This window comes from Colobus angolensis, unplaced genomic scaffold, assembly GCF_000951035.1.
Source record: "Colobus angolensis palliatus isolate OR3802 unplaced genomic scaffold, Cang.pa_1.0 Scaffold10, whole genome shotgun sequence".
NCBI classification, from domain to species: Eukaryota; Metazoa; Chordata; class Mammalia; order Primates; family Cercopithecidae; genus Colobus; species Colobus angolensis.
The window spans coordinates 5,347,160-5,362,062 of record NW_012110919.1 but is presented as its reverse complement, the minus strand read 5'-3'; the positions used below and the strand labels follow the sequence as shown (position 1 = coordinate 5,362,062).

Here is a 14,903-nt window from a genome sequence, read left to right as displayed (position 1 = left end):
TACTCATGGATAAGATTCTTGAGACTGATGGCCAGAGATGCGCCTGATTCATCTGAATCCTCCTCATGGAATCTGTGGAGATCAGTACAATTGCATCTAATAGGCATGCAATAAAAGCCTCTGGAAAGAATCAACCCAAGTTCAGGATCCTAGAAGCCTAGGACAGTACCTGCTCCATTCCTAGTGCCTAGCACACCGGAAGTACTCGGTACATATGTGGTGTGGGCAGATGCGTTGAAGCAAAGCTGTGAGTGACTTCTTTGGTAGAGAAAGAATCACAAAGACATTGGGTGCTTTGTTCAAGGCCAACATGAAGACCCAAAGTGGAAACCAGAATGTTACACATTCCACCTGATAATGAAAGACAGCAGTGTTTCACAGAGCACGAGAAATCCCTCCTGTGACAAATAACACTCCATTCCCTATCAAACAAAAGAGAGATTCTGTTCTGAGTCACACATTTAAAGAAAACATGTCAGGATCAACAAAATGTCTCTCTCCATACTTAGAGGGGTAATCCACAGAGAAGCAATGAAAACAGATCTGGGCTTTTGTTTATTTTCAGCCTTCTCCTTCTCTTGTGGTGACCCCAATCCTTTTAACCACACAGTTCAAAGGGTGCAGAGAGATGCACTGCAGGAAACCAGGATGTAGTGACTTTATGATATTTGTCTTTAAAATTAAAGAAGTTTAAAAAGCCGCTGCCTGGACCACGACTCAGCGATAAAAAGGAATGAATTATTGATACATAAAAGAACTTGGATGAATTTACAGAGAATTATGTTGAGTTAAAAGAGCCAGTCCCCCAAAGGGTACATCTGGATGATTCCGTTTATATAAAATTATTGAAATGATAAAATTATAGAAATGGAGCCGAGATCAGTGGTTGCCAAGCATCAGAGATGGAGAATGGGAGGGAGGAGGGAATGGATGTGACTGTGAAAGGGAAACCTGGGGAGCCTTGTGACGATAGAGCTGTTCTGTGTCTTGACTGCTGTCAACGTCGATATCCTGACTGTGATGTTGTGCTATAGTTTTGCAAGACAGCACTATTGAAGGGAACTGGGTAAAAGATGTTAACTATTATTGTCTCACAAGTGCATGTGAATCTACAATTATCTCAAAATTAAAAGTTTATTATTTTCTAAAACAATCTTGAAAAAGAAAAACAAAGTTGAAGGATTCACATTTCCTGATTTCAAAATTTACTTTACAAAGCTACAGTAATCAAACAGTGCAGTACTGCCACAAAGACAGACACAGACCAACAGAATAGAAAAGAACACCCAGAAATACACTCTCACAAATATGGTGAAATGATTTTCAACAAGGGTGCCAAGACCATTCAATGGGGAAAGGACATGTTTTTCAACAAATGATGTTGGGAAAACTGGACAGCCACACGCAAAAGAATGAAGTTAGATCCATTCCTTATGCCATATATAAAAATGAACTCAGAATAAATCCGGGACCAAAATATAAGTGCTACAGACCTTTATAAATAAATACAGAAAGAAAGTTTCATGACACTGAATTTGGCAATGATTTATTGGATCTGACACCAAAAGCATGGGCAATAAAAGAAAAAATAAATGAACTGGACTTCATCAAAATTTAAAAATCCATGTATTATAGAACACAGTGAACAGAATGAAAAGGAAACCTATGGAATGGTAGAAAATATTTGCAAATGATATATGTGATAAGGGGCTGATATCCAGAATACATAAAGAACTCCTACAACTCAACAACAACAAAAATAACCCAATTTTAAAAATGGGCAAAGGACTTAATTAGACGTTTCTCCAGGGAAGATACACAAATGGCCAGCAAGCATATACAAAGATGCTCAATATCATTAATCATCAAGGAAATGCAAATCAAAATCACAATGAGATACCACCTGACACACATTAGGATGGCTACCATCAAACAAATCCGAAAATAACAAGTGTTGGTGAGGATGTAGCAAAACGGGAACCCTTGTGCACCGTTGGTGGGAATGCAAAACGGTATTGTTGCCATGGAAAACAGTACAGGGGTTCTTTAAAAAACCAAAAAGAGAATTATAATACAATCCAGTAATTCCACTTCTGGACATATACCCAAAAGAACTGAGAGCAGGGTCTCAGAGAAATAGCAGCACACTCATATTCCTAGTAGCATTATTCATCATAGCTAAAATGTGGAAGTGACCCAAGTGCTAATCCATGGATGAATGGATAAACAAAATATGGTATATACATCACTAGAATATTATTCAACCTTAGAAAAGAAGGAAATTCTGACCCATGCTACCACATGGATGAACCTTGAGGACATCATGCTAAGTGAAAGAGGCCAGCACAAAAAGACAAATTCACTTATATGAGGTACCTAGAGTAGTCAAATTCATAGAGACAAAAAATTAGAATGGCGGTTTCCATGGGCTGGGGGGAAAGAGAGATGAAGAGTTATTATTTAACGAGCATAGAGTGTCAGTTTTGCAAGATGAAAAGAGTTCTGGAGATGGGTTGTGCAACGATGTGAATGTACTTACCACGACTAACTGTACACTTAAAAGCAATAAAAATGGTAAATTTTGTTTGTGTACTTTATCAAAACTAAAAAACAAACAAACCCTGGAACAACAACCAAGTTTAATTGAAAGGAAAAAGCCACAAAGCCACTGTCTCCCTGATCCAAGTCCTTGGCACTGTGTCTTAGTTTTCCAAACCAATGGGATGAGAAAAGGAGCCCATTATTTAACAAGACCTCAAAGACTGCTAAAGTCTGGAGACACCTGGGCATCAAGCTTTTCTAATGCCTTTAATTAACTTCATGTCCATTTGATTCACATTCACTCTGCCTGTTACTTAATTCACCTGAAGTTACTATCAACTTTTCAGTAATGATTCAAAATGTGCTACTTATTTACCTTTGCACTTGACCTTAGGTAGCAGCAAATGGAGAAGTCAAAACCACAGATTAGAGAAACGAAAAATGGAGCCTTTTTCTCCCCAGAGCTGTCATTTTTAATTTGTCTATTCTGCTAGACTCCAAGGTTAGCGAGGGCAGGACTTATCCTCTTTTTGTGTTTTACCACATATAGATGCTCAACGAACTTTTGTTGACTGAGTGAAGTTGTAAGCACAGCCACATGTGTTCCACCTAGAAATGTTTACATTGTCACGTCCCCTCTTTTCAAACATGACTGACATGGGGGTTCAGTAATTTACTATGAAGAAAATAAGGAGAATTTCCAAGGAAAGTTCATGGATCAATAACAGCTTTTGAGAAGGCAAGAGAAATACACATTCTATAACAACTCTGGTTTAGCAGCATTCACTACTGGTTAGACGCCCCTATGAAGCTGAAAAAAACAAAGGTCTCGAGGTTAGTTTGCACAGACCCCCATCCACATACATAACCCCCAGAAATGCAATTATATAAGGTGCAAGTTGAAATCCCTCAGATGGAACGCTAAAACTTCCTTCTAGCTCTTCCCTAGTGAGCCGCAAAGTCACCTGTACAATCTTATTTCGACCAGAGCAACATCATTTTTCATAATTACAGAGTTTTAATTTATTTTATGTGACTGTCCAGCCTTTGATGTATTGAGCTAATTAAGTGAAACTTGGTTAAAAAACCAAAGATACAAAAGGGAATTTTGGTAGAAAGTAAAATAGAGAATTTTTTTAGGGAACCCAGAGTAGTATGAGTTGTTGTCATGGTCATTCAAAGAGAGGTTTTCCCCTTAACCGCACAAAAATAGGGTCTGACCTGTAAAGCCTGGTTCGTTCTGTTCGCCTTGTTCTCCTTGGGTCTTCCTCCTCCTGATGTCTTCTCAACAGCCACTGGACACTGTTCCTGGAATGGAGAACACCCCTTCAACATTCAGATGGGTGGTAAATTCAAAGTGTGCAACAAACATAAAAGAGAAGGTAGGACTAGGCAGTCACAAACATTTATTTTTGGTTAAACCTGTTTTTTGTTTTGTTTTGTTTTGTTTTTAAGACAGAGTCTCACTCCGTCGCCCAGGCTGGAGTGCGGTGGCGCGATCTCAGCTCCACTGCAACCTCCGCCTCCCAGGTTCAAGCGATTCTCCTGCCTCAGCCTCCCCAGCAGCTGAGATTACGGGCATGCCCCATCACGCCCCACTAACTTTGTATAGAGACAGGGTTTCGCCATGTTGGTCAGGCTGGTCTCGAACTCCTGACCTCAGGTGATCCACCTGCCTCGGCCTCCCAAAGTGCTGGGATTACAGGCATGAGCCACCGTGCCCAGCGGTTAAGCCTTACAATACCAAAAAAAAGTCACTTTACCTGGTTTCTCTCGTAATCAGAAGGGTTGCAAGCTGTGAAGGGGTGGATACACCTTCTTGCACTTTTACACCACGCACAGCCAGTTTCTGTGCATGCTGGGCATCTAGCAACACAGAAAACTGACTTAATTCCTGCATTTTAGGACAATGTTCACATCCTAGAATTTTCCTCTATGATGTGGCATGCAAGCATTTAAAAGAAGACAAAAAAAAAAAAAAAATCCCTGGACAGACATTCCTGTGAGGCTTTGTGCCCTGCTCTTGGAAGCCCTCAGGTTGATGGGCCGGAATGGCACCTGCAGGGGTGTTGCCATGGAAACCTGAAGCTGGTTCACCTGCTGGTCTGTAGATAACAGGAACACAGTGAATTTGTTTCTGAATGTTTCTGAATCCAGTTCTGCTATTTGTCTACCCTCAAGTAAGTCCCTCTGGAGACAGATCTCTCTCTCTCCCTGCCTCTACCCATCCTGCCTTCCAAAATCGGGAAGCCCTCACTCACTCCAGCAGTCACACTGCCAACTGCCTGGAAGATGTGAGAGAGAAAGTGTTAGCTGGCAAGCAGAGGCAATGAGGTGCCTGTGTTTGCTTTATAATCAAATTAAGGAAGAATTGTGTGTCTACTAATCAAATCACCTATCATGATTGGGTAAACTGCGGAGGACTTGAAAAGCACTTATGAGAAGGATTGTTAAAAAGGGAAATCGGGTGATCTGGAAACAGGGCCAAGGGAGGCCAGAGGAAGCCTTAGCTCTTGCAAGGGGTGCTAGCGCAGGGCGTGGGGACCCAGTTTGTTTTATACCTTCTCCAAGAAATGAGGAAACATTCTGAGATTCTGACCTACAGAAACTGCAGTTTCCATGGAAGGAGAAGACACGCTGGCTTTTGCGTGGATCGGGCCACTTAAGTGAGCTAGAAGCGGGTTTGTGATTTGCATGCTTCTTCTACCCCCGGGGTGTGATTACTATACTATACTAAGTGCGTTCCTAACAGGAAGCAGTTACCTACGGAAAGGGGGCTCATCCTCCCCAGGGGACCTAGGTCTGAGGTCTGGTTCTTAATTACCAAGTTGTGGGACCTGGGGCGAGTCGGTTCCTTTCATCTGGCCTTAAACTGGGCGTCAGGGGGGCTACGTTATCTTTCAACTGTCTTTGAGCTATATAATTCTATTTAATTCTCCCCCTTTTTTCCTATTTTCATGAACTTCTGAGGCTTGCTGTAGCAATTTTTGTGTTTTTTTCTCCTTAAATTCATTCTCTTTCTTAGCAATCATTGAACTGGGCCTTGTGTCATCTTTTTCAAAGTGCCTCAGTGGAAGAGATGAGGCCCAGGGACTCCTGTTCTAATCATTCAAGAGTAGCCTCCCAGCTCAGCTTCAAGTTCAAATTCATTTTCCCCATAGAAACCATGGTTCCCAGGCCAGGGCAAAAGAAACTCCCATTTGGTGCTCACATAGCTGGTCAATCAAACCGTGGAGTGATCTACAGCACTGCTACTCACGCAGCCTCCCAAGGTGCCCTGCAGGCCTCCATCCTAACTTCCAATTGGAAAGTCAGGCATCTGAGAAACATATCTCCTCTGTCCTCTCGCTGCTTTAGAAGCAAGGAGCGAAGTTCAGCACTAACTCAGGGGCCTATGTAGCTCAAAGGGGCCAAAGATGGTAAAAAGGGGGGCATCAGGAACATGTTCTTTTGGTGAAAGGGACTTCACCTTGTCCTTCTCAAGTATGACTTCTTACCCATACGCTCAAGGCTTCTCGTTCCACCCAAATTCCCGAAGCCATTCCAATCAGGAGAGAACCTAGCAGCGATCCTTCTTCTTTTTGCTGAGACAATCTCACTCTGTCACTCAGACTGGAATGCAGGGCACCATCCTGGCTCACTGCAACGTCCGCCTCCTAGGCTCAGGTGATTCTCCCACCACAGCCTCCCAAGTAGCTGGGACTACAGGCATGTACCACCATGCTTGGCTAACTTTTGTGTTTTTGTGTAGCGATGGCGTCTCACCATGTTGCCCAGGCTGGTCTCAAACACCTGGGCTCAAGTGATCTGCCCACCTCGGCCTCCTAAAGTGCTGGGATTCCAGACATGAGCCACCATGCCTGGCTTGTCTCTTCTTTACTTACTTCAAGGCTGCCTCTCGGTCCTAGGAAGACATATTTCCCTGTGGTTATGAATACTTAAGCACAGTGGATCTCTCTCCCTCATGGCGCCAGTTTACTAGTCAGGGCTAGAATGTGTGAGCTGAGTTTATTAGCTCAGTGGCTCTCCTGTCTCCCATTAAATCATGCTCCAAAAGGCATTTTGGAAAGTTCTGTCTCACAAGAGTTCTTTAGGAAATCGAGGAGTCAAACAAATAAGTAAATTAAGACCAATGAGAGAATATTCAAATTTCAAATAAAATCTTACTCTTTTAATGATGAGCAGTTGGTAAAGTTGAATCTGTCTGATAAATTCCAAGAACCGAAGGAGAACATCACGTTGACAACTGAAACATCTGGAGGGAAGGGGGGAAAAGTCATTTACAGTGGAGTCCTGCTATAGTCAAGCATAGCTGTAAATGCAAAAAAACATAAAATATTTTTGCCTCCTCTGCATAGTGGGCGGGAGCTTGCCAGCTGTTTGCTAACATTTCAATCAGTATGTGGTTCTTTCCCCATGGGCCATTCACATCAGGCAGCCGAAGTGCACAGCTCAAGCCTCCAAACAGACTGAACCCACCTCGAGTTCCAAGCCTCCCATGGATAATCACTAGGAAGAAGCCATTTTACAGCTCATTTACATCTCGTACTCTCCTAGGGATCACTATCTCAGCTTTTAATTGGCTAAGGCATAAGAATAAAACAAATCACCGAGCAAGAAGTGCCTAGAACATGAAAACCGGAGCATTAGAAATCCTGCACCTTCAGAAAAATCCACGCTGCAAATGTTTACCTAACATACTCTAAAGTGTAGTTTCCATGGGCAGGGTTCCACGATCTTCTTGGGGGTCAACTGTCACCAAATCTGTGATAAAGGTTTTCTTATTTGCCTTTGAAAGCCTACTCATTGGTTAGAAAACCCCAAAAGAACAAAATAACAAGGATTTCAAAACTACTAAATCAACATTAGAGAAATATAATATTTAAACATATATACTCTATCCAAGGTAGTGATTCTCAAACCCAGTTGTCTATCAGAATCACCTGAGAAATTTATAAAAATATAGATCCCAGGGCCATGCCCCTAAATATTCTGATTTAGCAAGCCTGGGGTGGACCCAGGAACCTGTGGTTGCATCGCTCCCCACGGAACGATTGTATAGAGCCCAGGTTTGGGGCCACAATACAGAGTAGCACCTTTCAAATCACCTTCTGTCCAGGAACCAGTGCTAATCACAAGGTGTTAATATATTTTTCCTTTGATGAATTAATAGGAATAGGAGGTGGTGCTATTTATTTGTTTGTTTATTTATTTATTTTAGTAGAGACAGGGTTTCACCATGTTGGCTAGGCTGGTCTTGAACTCCTGACCTCAAGTGATCTGCCCGCCTTAGCCTCCCAAAATGCTGGGATTACAGGTGTGTGCCACCACACCAGGCCGAGAGGGTGCTTTTTAAATCCAAGTTTTGACAAAATAAGAATCTGGCTTGACTCCGTTGGCATCCCTAATTTTCTTATTGAAATGTTATTAGTGTGTGGTTCCCAAAGTCTAAAAACCCTTACTTTAAGGTCCTTCTGCACAGCAATAACACTCCCTCTGAAAGTCAGAATTCCATATAAAATTCGGTTCACATACAGAGGGTGTGTGTGAAATGATCATCTTCTGTTCTCAAGACAAAGAGGCTTGGAGGGCTGGCATGACCTCTCTGCAAAAGCCTCTAAACAGACACTTGATACATGTGAATAGAATGAACACAGGGACAGTCAACTCGGAGGGACTCCCAGTGAAAATACACTCCAGTGGAATCTGTAAGTGTCCAGTGATGAAGACTGCAAAAGCCATACATTTTTTCAAGCACCAAATAGGCACAAAACTCTATTTGGAAATATCACAAGGAAATGAATATTCATGATTTCTTCTAGGAAAGCATTTACAGTTATTCTGGAAGAGGTAAAATAATTTAGGTGATGACAGCACAGTCAAGGAAACAACCATATGAGTGGTTTCAGTTCCCTCTGGTAACCTGGGTACCAAGACAGAGGTGTGCATGGAGGACGAAAGTGGTGTTAGAATGGCTGAGAAAGTCAGAGCAGAATCTGGCAAGGGCATACGGGAAGAGGTGACTTTCTCCAATGTTTCAAAGCAGAAAGGGAGACAGGATTTTGTGAAAGAGGGGAGGCCATTCTAGGTTCAAAGAAGGCCATGGATAAAGGCTTGGCATGGCAATGGTCACTGGCTGGCTGAGTACAAGAGGCTGGGAAGCGAATTTGTTTGCCTGTTCGGAATATATAAGATATTCAGAAAACAGCAGGTGAAGGGTTGGGTGCAACTGATGGAGGATCTAAAAGTGACCAACTAGCTTTACAAGGTGATCTCAAATACTTCAGAGGCATATTTTATAGGTGAGCAAGGTCTGCGTTTTAATGAACAAAATTAACCAGAAATGCATCACAAAGGCTGCACAGTATGGACAAAGTAAAGTGGAAAATTGAGGTGATTTTCCAAGCAATCAGTCCCAAACAGCCACCACCCAGTGGCTGAGAGCATTTTTAAGCTCACATCTCTGGCCTGGTGCATTAAATTGCCTTTTGAAGGATTTAGGATCAATTGGGTTCTATGGTCTGAATATTTATGTCTCCCCTAAATCCATAAGTTGGAATCTAATACCCAATGTGGTAGTATTAAGCCATGGGGCCTTTGTGAAGTGATTAAATCATGAGGACTGCACCCTCATGAATGTGATTAGTGTTCTTATAAAAGAGGCTTGAGAGAGCTCCCTTGCCCCTTCTGCATGTAAAAATACAGCAACAAGGCACCATCTGTGAAGTCAGAGGCCAAGCCCTTACCAGACACTGAATCTGCTGGAGCCTTGACCTTGGACTCCCCAGCCACCAGAGCTGTAAGCAATACATTTCTATTGTTTATAAATTATCCAGTCTAAGGTATTTTGTTATAGCAGCCAGAATGGACTAAGATATTGGGTAACTCCAGCTCTCACCACAAAACCCACTCAGCTCCATTAATGATCATCACTCGGTCCTGGAGACCTTCTCCATGAACTCAACTCTACTTCCAGTCTTTCTCATCCAAAGAGACTCAGGAGTCCTCAGTCTGCCCACTGTACCTCCTAACCATCTATTGAATCCACTTTTCTCCATCCCCCTTGGCTTCTCCTCCAGCTCTCACTTTCCCTCTCACCTGGACCCCTCCAATAGCTTTCCTATCTGATCTTTTGGAACTCCGTCTTTCAGTCTTTCCCTTCTTTGGCCCATTCTCCACCTTCAAGCTATTCATTCATTCATTCATTCATTCATTCATTCAAGAAACATTTATTGATTGTGAATGGCTACGTTGTGCCAGACACTGTTCAAAGCACAGCAGTGAAGACGTCTTCCCAAAGTCCCTACCTCCATGGGGCTTACATTCCAGTAGAAAAGACAGACAATGCACAATTGAACCTTTCTGTAATATAAATCTGACTGTGCTGCCAGTCTCCAGCTTAAACCTTTCAGCATCTCATCACAGCTCCCAGGATTCACAGTTCACAAGGCCTTTCATGGTCCCCAAGATACCTCCTTTGGTATCTATCTTCTCTTCCTTTCCCCTTTCCACCTTCCCCTACCCCATTTGCCTTGGCCATAGAGAAGCTCTTTTGGTTCTTCAAATAAAGCTTTTTCTCTCCTGGACATCATGCAGGTTGGTCTCTGTCTGAAATACCCATCCCCCTCCTCTTTGGCTGGCTCAACTCTACCCTCGCCTTGTCTGGACATCACTTCCTCCAGGAAGCTTTCCTTCCCCTTCCCCCTCCGCCATGTCTGGTAAGGTACATTTTTCGTGTGCTTCTCATGGTACTCTATGTTCCCTGCATTTACACACTGCATTGTAACGAGCTATTTACTTCTCTCTATCCCTGTGCACAGTCTTCTTTTTAGGGGCAAGGGGGAGTCACTGTATCCCTAGCACCTAGCATAGTGCCTCACATATAGTAGATGTACAATAAATACTCCCTGGATGGATGTATGAATGCAATGAACTCAAACTGATAGAATACTGATTGTTAAAATTTCTCATCTCACCCAGGGCATTTCTTGCTTTTCAGATCTCTGAATTATCTAAACTATTTGGGTACAGTCAGCCCAATGCTATCTGGCTTTTCTGCACTCTCCTATCCAACTTGCCCTCCTCTTATCATTGCCCAGGCATATCTGACAGTGGGGTCTTGCAGTCAAGGAATGAGGTAAATCCTTGCAGTCAAGGAATGAGGGAATGAGGTAAATCCCAGAGGAAAAGTGGGAACCAGGGGGTGGCGGGGAGTGAGTCTACAGAGGGGGAACTATTCAGATTCCTTGGGCAAACTAAACTCAGGAGGTTCCCTTGTTTTTTTGACTTTATAACAAAAATAACCCAGAAAAGTCCACATACCTTTGTAGGTTGCTCTGGTTGGGATGCTACAGGTGCAGGTCTGGTTGGGCTGACTTTTATTCTGGCAGAGCTCCCTGTTAGAGTCCACGTTCCTCACCATGCACTTTGAGTGTCTTGGAGAGAAGCTTCCCACCACAGTCACTGTAGTCTGTGCAGGGAAGATACAGGGAAAAAATGATGATTTTTGCCTCATTTCCATCACAGAGCCTTATATGATCTCACCTTTTGACCTGCCACAGGAAGGAGAATTTCTCAGAAGAGCTGATGTAAAGAATAGATGTTTCTGGGTGACAGAGCAAGACACTACTTCCAAAAATAAATAAACAAATAAATAAAAATATAAAAGAATAGATGGTTTGTTGGCTATTGGGTTTGCTCTTTTGTACACTGCATATTCTTATTCTTTGACCATTTTTCTGCTTTGTGTATGTATTTTTCTTATCAATTTTCAAGAGCTCTCTGCATGGTGTAGATATTAATCTTTATCTGTCATATTTCTGACACATATTTTTCTCCTAACCTATTGTTTGTCTTGTAACTTTTGCTTGTGGCATCTTTTATCCTTACACAATGTGCTTTTAAGTAATCAAATACAGGGTTTCTTGTCTCAGCTATAAAGTGCTTCCCAAACTCTAGCTTACGGACAAATATAAAATTGTTCCAATGTCTTTATTGCTTTATTTTTTAAGCTTATGTCTTTAATCCATCTGGAATTTATTTTTATATACAGTGTGAGATAAGGGTCCAACTTTATCCAGATGGTTAATCAATTATGTCACAGCCATTTATTAAACAAAAAACAAACCTCCTTTTCCCACTGAATTGAAATGCCATTCTGTCCTATGTTAAATTTCCATTTATCTGGAATCTATTTCTGAACTCCGCTCTCTTTCAGTAATCTATTGATCTACTTCTATTCCAATGTCATTAAATTTTTGCTCCTGTAATTTTAAATATATTTAGCATCTGATAAGGCAAATCTCTCCTTCTTTATCTCTATTTTCATAATTTTCTTAGCGTTTCCTGGACATTATTCATCCATATGAACTTTAAGTTCATTTTATCCAAAGGGGTTGAAGAGACTAAGTCTAAATGAAATTGTATTAAATATATGCCTTAATGTTAGAAAAATTTATATCTTTATGATATTAAGTATTCCCATCCAAACACATGACTTTTTTTCATCCGTTTCTCTTTGATCTGGGGTTCATTTAAGACAGCATGCCTTGATGATCTCCTAGGTGTGAAGATACATTTGTCAACTATTTCTTATTGCTAATATTGTTAGATAATGATTAAAGAAGGTGGCCTGTGAAATGTGCTTTAGAATTAGTTAAGGTTTTGCTTGTGGTCAAACATATGATTAAATTTGGGTGGAAGGAGTGTTTTTTGTGTGTATATGTTTGTATGTGTACAGGGATACGTCTGTGTGCCTGTACATGCGTGTATGTGTATAGTAGGGACACAAAAAGACAATCCTGAAATGTTCCCAAAGTAGCTTTTTCCCAAGGAAATGGTCCAAAGGAACAAGGCAGCCCGGTGTCCTGTTCAAAATGAAAATTACAGGAATTAACACGGCAACAGTGGACTCCTTTTGCATCAGGTGCATGATGGGATCTGGTGGGAATGTGGGCCAAGTAAAAGGAACCTGGGAGTGCAGAAAGTGGTAACTTTATCACCTCCTATGAAGAGCCATAGTCTAGACAACCTGGCAGCTGTCTGTCTTCTGTTATACATCTCACTTCCTCCCAGACTTGCTGCACTGCCACCTAAGACTCTGCTGTTTCCCTGGTTCTCTGATAAGCTTGCTAAGTCTTGTCTAGTCCCTGGAGGTCACCCCTATCTTTCCATTTTCAAAAAGTTCTGGCCATATTATCATGCTGGAAGAAGGCAAGTTCTTTCAGTCCACTTCACCTGGACTGAAGTTCAATTGTCTTTAGGGAATTCTGAGCACAGTGAAAGATCCCAAACCATTCCCACTAACTCATCTTCAACAAATGCTTGAACTCTCATTCATGCTGAATCTTCAACCCAGCATTTATATCTGCACCACACATCTTAGCACACTATCACATATTATCTTGTATACATGTATGTCTTAAATTGAATTCACTGCTCAAACATTATAACAAGAGTATCAGAATTTTTAAAAATCACACTTTCAACGACTCTTTTAAAGTTTCCACATTTCCTTCTAGTTCTCACATATGTAGTTTTATATAACTATAATTATTCCATTTATTTATTCCACAAATATTTATCAAACTTGCAACATATGCCAAGTGCTGCACAATGGTACTGATTATACCAGCGAACCAAACAGCTATAGTTCTTGCCCTCAAAAAGCTTATAGACTAGTAGAAGTATAGAACACTCCACCAGAATAAAATTGGAGCGTCACGTGGTATCAAGGAATCATCAAGAGATGACTGAGCTAAGATGGTACAATAGAAAGGGAAAGAACCAGGCAGTCAAGGTACCCCTTAGAAGTAGCATGGGGCAGGACTGGAAGTGGGGGATGTGGATATGGAGGATGCTGGCGAGCAAATGGATGGATGGAGGTACCATAGGTACCATACATGGAGATGGGGCATACTGAGGGAGAGGCAGATGGGTGGAAGATTAAAGACTTCAATTTGGGGTGTATGTAGTTCAAGATACTTGTGTGATACTTAGGCAGATATGTCAAGTTGGGTATGGGCCTGGAGCTCAGAGGAGCAATCTGGGGTGGGGATAAAGGAGACATGAACATACAGATGATTGATAAAGCCATGGAAGTGGATAAGATTGTCTACAGACAAAATGTAGAGTAAGAAGAGAGGAAGAACCAAAACTGGCCCTAAATGGCTCCAATATTTAGAGACAGGGAGAGAAGGCACCAGCAAGGCCCAGCAAGAGAATTGAGGCCTGGCCACAGAGAAGAAGGAGAGCACGGAGTGGGCGTGCCATGGAAAGCAATAGAAAAGACAGTTTCAAGAACGCTATCAGCCAAGTAAGATGACCTTATAGTGTCCGCTGGAATGGCTGCATGGAGTTCACCAGTGACCTTAGCAAGAACCGGTTCAGGGGAACAGTGGGGCAGAAACCAGGTTGGAGTGGACCTGAAAGAAGAGACAGCATGTTTTTTCAGGTGCAGTGGAAGGAGAGAGGAGCCAGTGAGGTGAAGGTATTTTTGCGTAACTTGGGGTCCAGGTGAGTACGGTTAAAAAGCTGAAGCTTTGTCCTAAAAAACCCAGCATGGGACTCCTTACCAGGCTGATGGCTCTTTCTTGAATCAAGCTGGATAAAGAGGGAGTGAAGACTTAAAGGGCAGATGGGATGCAGAGGCAGCTGGGGTGTCAATTAGCCGGCAATATCCACAGGGCCAAAGAATTGCTGTACAACACTCTTATTCGATCGACATATTATACTGAATCATTCCTTATTGCTAAACAGTTTCGTTATTTCTAGGTTTCTAATTCTATAAATGCTACTGCAAGAGCATCTTCATGCCTAGGGATTTTCTTCTTTCAAGTTATTTCCTCAGGATTCTAAGGCTGAAATTAATGCTTCAAACAGAATGAATATATTTATGAATTTTGAAACATGCTGCCAAATTGCTTTCCAAAAAGGTTGTGCTAATTGGCATCACCAACACTGGGTGTTAGCATAGCTTATTATCGCTTTAATTTGTATTTATTTGAAAACTAGTGAGGTTGAACATATTTCCATATTTCTATCTACTTTCTGAATCTCCTCTTGTGAGAATATCTGCGTTTTGGCCCAATTACTTTTTGGTGTACTGATGTTTTTCTTTTTAATTTTTCTTAGTGTTATTATCTTATGATGAATATTTTTTTAGTGGCAAATATTTTCCTGAAGTGTGTGCTTTAGTTAACTCTCATTTTTTTTTTTTTGACAGAGTTTTGCTCTTGTCAGCCAGGCTGGAGTGCAGTGGCACGATCTTGGTTCACTGCAACCTTCACCTCCCAGATTCAAGCGATTCTCCTGTCTCAGCCTCCCGAGTAGCTGGGATTACAGGTGCCTGCCACCACGCCTGG

The 14,903-nt window shown here is 41.8% G+C and overlaps 1 protein-coding gene across 1 annotated transcript in view; it reads right to left on the bottom strand.

The window, feature by feature from the left end:
* The window catches only part of PLXNC1 (plexin C1), a 160,481-nt gene that overhangs the window by 77,452 nt on the left and 68,126 nt on the right, over nucleotides 1–14,903 (bottom strand). The window contains exons 6-9 of the mRNA XM_011933948.1: nucleotides 10,864–11,011; nucleotides 6,709–6,796; nucleotides 4,305–4,407; nucleotides 3,763–3,849 (exon numbers count right to left, since the gene is read on the bottom strand). Coding sequence (XP_011789338.1) covers nucleotides 3,763–3,849; nucleotides 4,305–4,407; nucleotides 6,709–6,796; nucleotides 10,864–11,011 — 426 coding nt within the window. The remainder of the gene's footprint in view (nucleotides 1–3,762; nucleotides 3,850–4,304; nucleotides 4,408–6,708; nucleotides 6,797–10,863; nucleotides 11,012–14,903) is intronic.